This window comes from Pundamilia nyererei, unplaced genomic scaffold (genome assembly GCF_000239375.1).
Source record: "Pundamilia nyererei isolate P.nyererei 1_Seehausen unplaced genomic scaffold, PunNye1.0 scaffold00113, whole genome shotgun sequence".
Classification (NCBI taxonomy): Eukaryota; Metazoa; Chordata; class Actinopteri; order Cichliformes; family Cichlidae; genus Pundamilia; species Pundamilia nyererei.
In genome coordinates, this window is record NW_005187514.1 from 2036257 (window position 1) to 2048638 (window position 12382).

The following is a 12382-nucleotide window of genomic DNA, read 5'->3' on the forward strand; positions in this document are numbered from 1 at the left end:
GGTCATATGATTGTTGGGTTTTTCTCTGTATCTATTATTGTGCGATCTACTGTACAATATAAAGCGCCTTGAGGCGACTTTTGTTGTGATTTGGCGCTATACAAATAAAATTGAATTGAATTGAATTGTCCTCCTGCTCACTAGCGATGGGATTTCCGCCTCTTTTTAGAGAACCGGCTCTTCGGGCTCGAGTCACTAAAAAGAGCCGGCTCTTTTGGCTCCCAACCGGCTCTTCAGGTTGTTTTGTTGCTTTAATTAATTTATTATTAACAACAATATGAAATTATGCACAAAAGGAATTACTAATGTAAAAGAAAACCCTGTGGTTTTATTTATATATGTTTACATATAAATATCTCCAAAGCACGTACAAACTCCAAAACACATTCCTAGAGTTAACTGAACTTCCAAAACAGCTACCTAGATCACTTAAATTACACAATTGAAAGCATATGTGTATTGTTTGTGTATTTATACACAGTCACTCATATACATTCAAATAATAAAAAAAAAAAAGTACATTTACCTGTTACTACCACACACCAAATCCAGTCGTTGGTACTTCCTGGCTTGTGTAGCCACTAGGTAACAAAAGCTCAACACTGCCCCTAGCATCCTGGAGCACTGCTGTTGTGTTTTTTTACGTGTTTTGGAGTTTGGACGTGTTTCGGGGTTTGTACGTGTACATGCTTTGTCTCTAAGGCCCACCGTAAATATACTTTTATTTATTCACTCCACATAAAATAAAAATAAATAAATCATATAATACAAAAAAAACTATTTACATTTTAAACTTTTAACTATTTAAATTTTCAGCGTTTTCCTTTTAAACAAATTTAAAGTGAAACAATACAAAACACTGCAAACCACAACACAATTAAATCTAAATTAAAATATGAAAACAAAAAGAAGATGCACATTTTTTGTCCTGCGTGAATAAACTTTCTGAATCCTTTATCATCTGCAACTGAAAGTAGTTGTGGATGATCACTATACCTTTCTAATGTGACGTTGTTGTCCCTGGCTCTCTTTCTCCCTCTCTCCCTCCCGCTCTGTTCCTGAGCTACTGGAACAGAGCACAGGCTGCTTTGGCTGCTGCCCCGCGACCCGGATAAGCAGAAGAAAATGGATGGGTGGATGGATGGATGGATGGATGGATGGATGGATGGATAGATGTATGACGTGTTTCATTGTAATTATTGTTTTTTTTAACCCTGTCATGCATGAATTATGACAACCGCAATCAGGATTCTTTTCCTAAGTATTTTTATTTATATTTTCATGCCTGAAGGTGAATAAAAATACTTAAGAAAAGTATCCTGGATGTTGTCATAATTCATGTATGAAAGGGTTAACAGCTTCCTATCTAACATTCACACACAAGTATGGATGAGCAACTTGGGGTTTGTGTGTTCTCCAAGGATATTTGGCATGCAGACTGGAGCGGTCAGGAATCAGACCAAAACCTTCCAATTAGTAGATGTCCTGCTCTATCTCCTGAGCTGCAGCCACCGCTTTAATGCTCTCTAGTTTGATACTTGTTAATTTCAGAATATCTAAGACAATTATTAACCACTACATAATACGTGTCCATGAAGCATACAATCACTACATAGAATTAAATATGTCACCCACAATTAAACTGAATATAATGGACTGGTATTTATATAGCACTTATTCTATTCTTGCAGACCACTCAAAGCACTTTGGACTAACATACATATTTAACGATTCATTCATTTATTGCATTGTTCTGTTCACTATTCTTCTTCACCTCCACAGCCAGTGTAGAATTGCAGATCACCATAAGATCCGTATTTTAGGCTAAATCGACAAAAATAGATATTAAAAAGAGTTAGTCATTTACCAGTTTATAAGATTTATAAGTGTACTAAAAGGGGCAGATAATACATCTTTTACTTTTGATGGTCTTGTTGAGCCCATGCTTGAGTGTCCAGAGCAGGGGTGCCCAATCCCGGTCCTCGAGAGCTACCGTCCTGCAGCTTTTAGATGCATCCTTGTTCCCACACACCCGAATCAAATGAATGGCCTATTACCAAGCCTTTGCCAAACATGATGGCATGCTGAAGAGGTAATCAAACCATTTGATTCAGCTGTGTTGGAGTAGGGATGCATCTAAAAGCTGCAGGATAGTAGCTCTCGAGGACTGGGATTGGGCAGCCCTGGTCCAGAGCTTTGGCTGATGGATGTGTGTACTGGTGGATAAAGACGCAAAATCAGTTGTGACCACATGGTGGCAGGACAACCACAGTCATGGGTCATCATTCAGAGTCAGAACCTGTCATTTATGAGGCAGATATAGTGATTACAGTTGTTTCACTGACATATAGAACTTGTAGCGCTTTGTTTTTAGGTGGCACTAAGAAGTATACTTTTTTCCCAAAATATAATGTCGTGTTACAGTGGATGAGAGTGTTTCATTTGTGCACCACTCTGAACATCAGTGCAAAGCAGTCAGTAGTACTTTGTAATTTTGTGAAAAAGTGAAAGAAAAAAAGCAGTTGGGAAAAAAAAGGTTATGCTCTTAAAATACCATCCTCCATGCAGTGCACTGCGTATGTTTGCCTCGGAGCTGCCTGGTTACTCTTTCACAAAGGACTACGCACATGTAAGCAGGTTTTATAGGCCAACGTAGAATACTGTATGCATGAACTGTACTTGTTGTTTTCAGCACTAGTCCCAAGATAGAGCACTCTTCATCAGAAGCAGCAATGCAGCCTGAAGCATATCCGAATAGAAATTCATAGCATGCTTTGCACATTCTTGTATCCCTAACAATCAAAATAAAAAGTGGCTTGGAGCAAATTAATTATACAGAGGGGCATCTTCATAAAATTCAAGGTCATACTCTCTGCAAATATCCCAAGATCTGCATGAAATATCTCCAGACAACAAGGATAGAGATTTAGACTTTCAAATATCGTGTTGATTGTTATTGCAATGCTTCAAATGTGAATCTGCAACATTTTAAATTACTTAATTATTCATTATTTGAAGAGCACTATCACATTCGATATGCACAACCCCAATTTCAAAAGAGTTGGGATGCTGTGTAAAATGTAAATAAAAACATAATGCAATGATTTGCAAATCTCATAAACTCATATTTGATTCATAATGGAAAAAAACATGTCAGATATTTAAATTGAGAAAATATACAATTTTAAGAAGAAAATTAGATCATTTTGAATTTGATGGCCACAACACAGCTGGGGAAAAAAAGTCAGTCATGTTTACTTTTATGTAGCATCCCCTATTCTCATAAACATCTGGGAACTGAGTTGCTGGGGGTGAGGAATGTTGTTCCCTTCTTGTTGGATTCCAGCTGCTCAACAGTCTGGGTATGCTTTGCCATATTTTTGATTCATTATGTACCAAGTGTTTTTATTTGGTGAAGGGTCTGACTGCAGTTGGGCCAGTTTAGCACTTAGACTCTTCCACTACGAAGCCATGCTGTTATGATAGATGCAGTATGTGGTTTAGCATTGTTTTTGCTGAAATATGACTCTGAAGGACACAGTAAACTTTTTTCAAAACATAATTTAAATTTTCAATCCATCTGACCACAAACCAGTTTTTCATATTGCCTCAGTTAATTTCCAATGACCTTTCGCCCAGAAATGATGGTACCATTTCTGGATCTTGTTCACACACAGCCTCCTCTTTGCATGATGAAGCTTTAACATTTATTTGTGGATGGCACAAGGGAACTGTGTTCACAGACATTAACTTCTGGAAGTGCAGTGCAGTGATTGCCATGACAGACTCATGCCTGTTTATAATGCTGTGTATCACAGGGATCCAATATTGATTTTAGCCTTGTTTCTTGTGCACAGAGATTTTTGAAGATTCCCAGAATAGTTCTTTCATTGAAGAACATTATTCTATAGCCAGACTCAACATTATAGAATAATATTCAAAGGGCGACTGGACTCTGGTGTAGGTATAGAATGAGGACCTCTGTCAGTCAGGAGGTGCTCATAGTAAAGCCACTACAAGTTGCTCCTTTCACTACTCCTGCACAGTGAAAGGAGCAACTTGAGGTGGTTCAGCTACCAAGAAGAGGCCCCAGGACAGAAGAAAGGGAGCTGGAGAGATTATGTCTGTCAGCTAAATTGGGAATGCTTCAGTGTCCACCTGGATCAGCTGGAGGAGGTGGCTAGTGTAAGGGAGGACTGGTGATCTGAACCTGGATCAACAGCAGAAAAATTCTGTACATAATATATTACATGTACAGTTTTTTAGATGCAGTATTTTGTAGGTTGGAGAACTTCTACCCATCTTGACTTCTGAGAAGCTCTGCCTAAGATGCTCTTTCGATGTTAATGACCTGTTGCCAGTTAACCTAGTTAGCAGCAATGTCCTTTCAGCTGTTTCTTTTTAGAATCACTTACTTTTCCAGACTTTTGCTGCCCCATCCAAACTTTTTTGAGACATGATGCTACCACCAAATTCAAAATGAGCTAATATTTTTCATGAAATTTTTGTTTACATTTTTTTCTGTGCATAACAATGAGTTTGAAATTTGCAAGCTACTGCATTCTACGTTTACTTACATTTTACTCAGTGTCTCCAACTTTTTTTTGGAATTAAAATCTATTTCTGGTGTCTGGTTTTACAAAGTTTGGCCACAATATTTTAGTGATATTTTCTGATGCATTATTGAAAGGAGCTGAAGTGGATTCAGCATTAGTGGTAATATTACTGAAATTCTTACTAAGGACTCCAAAGAAATATGCAAACGTATAAGGCATGTTGAATTTATTTCCCCTGCACCCACACATGAAAATGCAAACAAATAAACACAAAGATAATATTACAATACAAACATAGCATACTGTATTCCCACACTTTTAATGTGAAACAGACACTCAGAATTACAGACGCAGTGCAAAAGGGCAAGTTTTCCCAAGAGCAAAGTCTGAAACATTTCCTCTAATTGATTTTGAATAAGGTTATTGTTCTGTGAGAAAAGTTGCAACACTGCTACTGCATAACAACAGCTAGTTTTGCAGAAGACACAGCCAAGAGGCTTAACTTTGTGAGGTACACTAAGAGACAAACGTGCCTGATTTGATGGACAAAGTATTGTTTTTATACCTTTCTTTTTTTTTCCTGACAGCTACAGAGACGATATTATTATAGAGAAGCAGAGGAAGAAGGTAAAGGAAGCGTCCAGTCAGACATGCACAACATGCAGCTGTTGTGTGCATGCAGGACAATTATACTTATCATATCATTAATACAGAAAACAATGTCTGATTATTGAAGTGCTACATTTTTTAACCTTCAAAAGGCATTTTTTTAGAATAAAGTTGAACAGATTTTTTTTTCCTATACAAGAGCCTCCGATGCAAAATTAAAATTCAACATGAAAACCAGAGACAAAGAAAAAAACCCAACAACAACAATAAAATCAGTATTCACAGCATAACAATTCCAATTATTTCTTCTTCAATCGTACAATATGTGTAAAGTCACTATATACAAAAAATAATATAAATACAGCATCTGAAATAAATAGCATGGTAAATAACGATCACCCTTTCAATCAAGCAAAGCTACATCTCAGGGAGTGCACTGTGTACTGTCCCAGTTTAGACTGTAGTCGCCCCAGTTACACAGAGGCCTGATGACACCCACTAGCCCAGCTGACAGTCAATAAATGCCAAAAAAACAAACAAATTGCACACACATGCTGCAAAGCTTTGTGTTAGCAGAGGTTATAACAATATTTAAACAGTAGAGGGAGATATATGCTCATTGGATGCTGCAATGGCTTTACTACATTACACTGACATGCTACTGTTTAGTCTAAATGACACGTCTGATCTTAAAAAAAAGGAAATGAATGAGTAAAATTACAGTCTTTATTTTAAATAAAATTTTAATATTTTAAATTTGAATTTATATAAAACTTTGTGCTTGCAAATTTTCAATTTGGGAATGTGGGAGATTGACCTGCACTAGTGGAAGGCACTGAATAAATGTTTTAATTTTAATCATTCATATGTTCTTTAAAAAAAAAAGTCAACCAAATTAAGCAATCACAAATAAATATAGAATTAATTGCTTAACAAGGGAAAAATCGAAATTCATTAAAATATATCACATTTTGTGTTTCGTTTTCGTCTTTCTGCATTATATGTGAAGGTTTAAAGGCTTTTGACGCATTCAACCCACTGAGGATGCATAATGGCTTAAGAAGTCACCCTGGCAAAAGCGGTGCATGCTAAGCAGAGGATCAGGGGTCAGAATGAAGGCAATTTAGACAGTTACATCCCAAGCTGAATTCATGCAAGTTTTATGCAGTGACCTTCATGACAGAAAGCATTTTAGGGGTCTTGCTCCACAGGACATGGCACGGAAAATGCACAGGCAAAAGAACACAGACAATAGTACAGAGACGTAAGCTCAAACACCTCTCTGTCACACTATCTGTATATGCTACATCTCTGTTACATCCATTAACTCCTCTCTCTCACCCTGTCCTGCACTCTCAGGCTGCCTCAGGAAGTGTGATGCCATGTGCACCAGACTATGACATGCAATTTCCTCAAAACCTTCATACAATGCAACCTCTCTTTCCCCTCGAAGACGAGCTGTCTTACAACCTTACAGGTGCATTTCTCATTCTTATATTCCCCTTTCTCTTGTAAAGCTCTCAAACATGTTCAACTGACCGCATGCATCGATATCTGTCTCCTTAGACCAAATCTCATTCTATTTCCAAGTTGCTCTGAAAATTCTTCTTCCAACTTTCTCTTGATTGATGAGATCACGTGGGCGTTTTGCCCTTTTGGGGGTCCAGGTTCAGCAGGCTCCCACAGGCCACAAACAGCTCTAACTCAGGCGGGAAGCCTGGGCTCTATCTTCAGGGAGAGATCGTAAAGTGTATCCTCATCCATGATCAGAGTCTTATCCAGAAGGTATTGGGTCACCTGGTTATAATCAAATATGGATGACAGGCATGATGATTAAAATATCTTTACAGCTACAGCTTCAATTATTTATTTTCAATTAAAGATTGATGTGATTTTGACTATAAGATGATCTCACAGGAAATACACCAATAGGATTTTGCAAATAAGCTATTCATTAAAGTAATCTGTTTTCTGGTTGGTCCAACTAATACCTGTTTGAAAGATGAGTACATTAAAGCAAAAACAGGAGACTGGGCAATTTGGGATGGTTTCTATTGTTCCATGCATTCTTTAAAAAAAAAGACTACCCATATATCAAAGGGATTTTCAGTAATCCTCTCAGAACAAGAGCCAAGACAAGCACATCCAAGAATAATCTGTGCAGTCAAACCAAGCAAAACGAATTCCTTAAAACCACTCTCAAACCTCACTTCTTCAGACTAGTTTTCTTTTATTATTTTAGAAGCTTTTTGACAGTTTAAATGTTATCCTGCCCTTTGATTATATTGTTTAAGTAATAATAATTGCATGTCGTCTAAATGAAATAATGCCTTGTGATGTTTTTGATCTTTAGATAAAGAAAGGTAGTACAGATAAAAATAAAAAATAAAAGTACCTTGGGCTGATGCTCTATTCTGTACGGCGTCTGCTGGAACTGTCGGATCTCTCTGATGATGTGAGATATCTGAATAAAATATGGAATTTATCTTAATACTGACTTAACAGCGTGCACCTCAAGATGATCTGCTTCCAGTGCATTTATTTACACACGCTTACCATCCTCATTTTGGAGAAGTTAACAAGACCCTCCTCTGTAAAATTTGGTGTTCCCTCTTCTATAAAGGCCAAGTCTGTTAGATACATTCCCAAATATGGCACACAAGGAGGGTTGCAACTGGAATGAGAGAGTTAAAGAATAGCATACAAATCAACTTGCTTCCAAGTCCATAAAAACTCATTTTTTGATACGTCCGTCCGTCTATTCTCTCCTGCTTATCCCTATCAGGGTTGTCAGAGTGTATCCCAGCTATCATACAGCAAGAGGCAGGGTACAGGTCGCCAGTGTGATGCAGGGCTAACACAGAGAGACAGGCAACCATTCCCTCCCACATTCACACCTATGGGGAAATTTGAAATCACCATATAATCTAACCCACTAAAGAATAAAGCCGAAGCCACTGAAAGGCCTCGGCCAGATGACGGATTCAAACCCAGGGCCTTCTTGCTGTGAGCCAACAGTGCTAACCACTGCACCATTGTGCTGCGCTTTTTCTTACATATGATGGTATTTTAAAAACAAATGCAAAGTCTCACTTTTTCAGCGTCTCCCTCAGATTTTTAAATCGTCCTTCTGAGGACACAATCTTCTGCAGTTTGTCCATCAGGGCTTTAGTCTGGAAAAGATCACAAACAGGCATTTATAATGATCTAAAATGGCAAGATTTGAAACTTTCTCCAGCCATGAATAGCATTGCAGGCAGCCTGTCTGCTGAATGTTATCAGGATTAAGTAAAGAGCAGACAATAAACCTTACCGCTATTAACATTAAGTGCGATTAAGCACTCGTCTCTTCTCTGAAACCCTCTAATGGTACAGTATCAGTGCCAATGAAAGAATTCCCATTTGTAAACATTTTGGACAAAAGATGTTTTTTTTCTAGTGCTTCACGATCAGATTAAGTGTTTATACACTTTAGATCTTTAAACAAGTATTTCAGGTTTTGCATATAGAGAGGGTTGTTCAGGATTTACCCCACCTGTTTGCTGACTTTAGCCCAGGTCTTCTTCAAACGGTAGATAGCACTTCGATTGAGTGCAGATGTGATTTCCAATACTCCGTTGTAGTTGTTCAAACAGCGACATATGTCTGCCACAGCAACCCACTTCTCAATGGAGTTGGCCCTTGAGCCCACATCAGTATGGGTCATAATCTGCGATGCCACCAGGTTACTCATCTTCAAAAGAAAAAGAATAGAGTAGTATGGTATTAATGAAGAGCTATAGGTACTGAATCTTTACAGAAGAGTCCGGAAAAAAATGGTGCTTAAACACATTGGAAGAAGTTACATCATTGAAGTGCTGACTCGTTTTCATGATGTAAGGTGTCCTTTCTGTCTTATCGACCTTCATCCATCCCTGGCCCAGGAACTCTCTTCGAGAAGGAAGACAGAGATATACCCAAATGAGATCACACACACTCAAGTATAGCAGAGTATAAGTTTCATTTTCTAATGCCTCTGAAATCAGATGGTAAGCAAGTGCAAATCTATTCTCTGATGTTTGGAGTTGTAAAGTTGAAATAAAATACCATTAGTTTTCATTTATGTCCTTCTAAAAGCATGCCCAGTGCCCATAAAGGGGATTTATGTCTATTTGACCTGATGCAGATCACATATGAGAGGACTGACTGGGTTTCATGAGAGGACTGACTCATAAGGGATGCTCCTGAAGACGATGTGATCCAGCAGAGTGATCTGTTCAGCCAGCTCCATCGCTGAGAGAGATTCAAAACACTCTGCCTTCGGGCAGTCCGCCTACACACACACACACATTCAGAGACAAAGACATAAAAACAAATGACCCCAAACAGAAGCGAGATAGTGAGATATAAATATCTAATAAAGAGACAGGCTGTGATAAATATGGTTTATGACATTTGACAGTCCCTGGGTAGCATCACTGTCAGCACAGAGTCTATTTACCCCTTCTGCCCAGAGCTTAGAACACTGTGAATGACAGACGCTTTTCACAATTTACAAACCCAATACGTCTATTTGTTTGTGATTTCCAGAGATAACCGATCCAATCTAGGAAATTGTCAGTGCTTGTGATTTTTTTTTTGTCATCATGTGCAACAGGTGGTGATAACTGTGAAAGTATTTCGCAGAAATTTGTAATACTTTGTAACTACATGAACAAAGCCATAAAATTAGGTATTGCAAAACAAGACATTTAAGCTATGTAGAAAATTACTTTTTCTCTTTTTATACTAGAGATAGAGTAGATAGATTAAAGCTTGCTAAATAAGCTCCTCCCTTATTGGGTTGCCAGAGCAGGTAGCTCCACATCCAGCATCCACATCAAATATGTGGATGCTGGATGTCCTTTCTGACACAACCCCAAAATGACTGGTGTCTCCTCCTGGTCTTGAATAAGGACCTTTTGCATCTTAGGCAAATTTATAACTCGCTATATTATAGAGTCACTACTAAAGCTAACTGAATAAAATACCTTGAGATTTCAAAATAAATCTTTTTTTTATCTTATAGTGGGCATTCGTCAAGATGCCCACTGTAGATCCACTGCCTAAAACAATCTGATTTAGCTTTCTTCACCCTCCCCTTAAATCACCTTTCTTCTGAATGCAATGAGAAAGTTTGAACAGCATGTGGGTAGTGCTGTGCCTACAGCCAGAGCTGTTTGCCTGGGATAAACATATCGATGAGATCTCTGCTCCTCACTTTGATATAGATCCAAGAACAGATACTGAGGGTTTAGGGCAGCTGAATTTTGAACTTTGGCTCAAAGGAATTGTTAATATCAGTACCCAGGATGAAAAAGTTTGTATATATGACAGAAAATAGGGAAAAGCTTCATTTTCTCACCATCTGTAAGATGTCTTCTATTCTCAGTTGGGCATCTTCCTGATCATCTTGAGAAAGCGCACTATCAGACAGAATAGAGGAGAACAGTAAAAGTATTAGAACAAGAGAGTATTAAAAATTAAAAACAACACTATTTGATGACATATTTTTGTCATTCAAAGGTGCCAAAGTGCTTCGTGTACATGCTGCTTGTTTGTACGAGAGCATGTTTTTGTATGTATTTGAGTTTCAGCTGTACTTTAGTATGTTCGCAGTAGCTTTCCTCTCCTGAGGCAGAAGGTCTGGATCTCTAAGCACCTCCTCCAGGAGACAGATCACTGACATCTTAAGGTCCCCATTCATCTCAAAGTCCTAAGCACAAACAAATACATGTTTACATTATACAGACTTTGGTAGTAATGGTAACAGTAACACAAGCCTGATTTTGATTCAAACTAAAATCTTAACCAGAGAAGTGAAGATAAAGTGAAGTGAAGTAAACAAACAAACAACACAACTGGATTAAATGGAAAGTCTAAGTGGGAAAAATGTCCTCTATCATGGTATATTTCATTTTAGTTGGTGATATAATACACAGTACTTTTCTGTTATTAATAATATACAAAGCAGTTTGTCACATCCTCCATCAGAATAGCTCTGATCCATTTGGGCATGTCATTGGGACCTCTGTCCTGTGGCACCAAGATGCTTTTGTTCTCGTTCTTGTGGTTTTAGGCTCTTTGTATTGGTCTCGTTTCGGTGCATCCTTCAGATGCTTGACCAGACTGGGATGAGAAGAATTTATAGGCTGGGTCTTTAGGCTCTTTACTGTGTTTCTTGTGGAGGATTTAGGTCAGTTTGCCAGTTAACCATTTATAGCCAATTATATTTCATTCTTCTAAATACTGCTGCTTTTTTGATACCTGGTTTTTAGCACTAGATACATTTGCTTTTTTACTCAGATTTTTAATTTAGATTTTTTTAACCAACCTATTTTGCAGAAGTATTCCCAGAGGCACAAGTACCCATAGTTAAGAACTTGCATAATAAGACAATTACATTTCATGAAGTCTGTTGTTCAGCTGATGTGTAAGATACTTTAAAATACCAAAGAAACAGCTACCACTGCACAGCTGATTAAATAGATGATTATTAATCTCAGTAGATATATTGTTAACAAACTGAGGAATATTATTCACATATTATAATTTCACATACTACCTGAACTACAGGTGATTCTACTCTTGTAATTAATATCGCCTCAAGTCTCCACACAATAAAAGCATCACCCGATCAATCATCAGTCACAGCGGCATGATACTTCTTCCAAATCCCCGTTCCTCTTTCATTTCTTACAGTCTTTTCACTTTCCTCTCCTCCAATTTTCTGCTTTACTCCTACCTCAATTTAACTCCTGTTTAAAGGTCAGTTTTAACAAGCTCTTTCTGTTCTCTGGCCTCTAAAAAATAAGTGGGTGTCTGTATGTGTGTATGTCATTGTGCGGGCCTGTGTGTTAATAAGTTGACTAAAGCTGGACTGTCATCACAGCATTTTGTTTTATCGAAGAAAAATACATAAAACATATCGATGCAGTTAGAGTGTAAAGATCTCTGCAGGGAGGCAGGCAATTACCTTGATGTTCAATTCATTAGAGGCTGGCTGTTTAGCACAAGAGTAGGCAGGCTGAGCCAGCTGACCAGTTAAAACAATATTTGGTGTGTGTTTGTGCACAGTTTGCTGTTTACGCGATCAACTGGGAGCAGTGGAGCAGAGCGAGAACGCATCAATCACCTGTTTTAATGAGACCGCAGACTTGATCACCCCAGCAAAACACTGGACCCACACACACACACAC

At 38.0% G+C, this 12382-nt stretch overlaps 1 protein-coding gene across 1 annotated transcript in view; it reads right to left on the bottom strand.

Moving 5' to 3' along the window:
- Positions 1 to 5896: 5896 nt before the first annotated feature.
- The window catches only part of LOC102199290 (ras-specific guanine nucleotide-releasing factor 2-like), a 42318-nt gene continuing 35832 nt past the window's right edge, over positions 5897 to 12382 (bottom strand). Inside the window, exons 19-27 of the mRNA XM_013913054.1 lie at positions 10787 to 10899; positions 10549 to 10609; positions 9374 to 9477; positions 9011 to 9095; positions 8701 to 8898; positions 8259 to 8338; positions 7722 to 7839; positions 7561 to 7629; positions 5897 to 6962 (exon numbers count right to left, since the gene is read on the bottom strand). Of these exons, the coding sequence (XP_013768508.1) occupies positions 6870 to 6962; positions 7561 to 7629; positions 7722 to 7839; positions 8259 to 8338; positions 8701 to 8898; positions 9011 to 9095; positions 9374 to 9477; positions 10549 to 10609; positions 10787 to 10899 (921 nt within the window). The 3' untranslated portion in view covers positions 5897 to 6869. The remainder of the gene's footprint in view (positions 6963 to 7560; positions 7630 to 7721; positions 7840 to 8258; positions 8339 to 8700; positions 8899 to 9010; positions 9096 to 9373; positions 9478 to 10548; positions 10610 to 10786; positions 10900 to 12382) is intronic.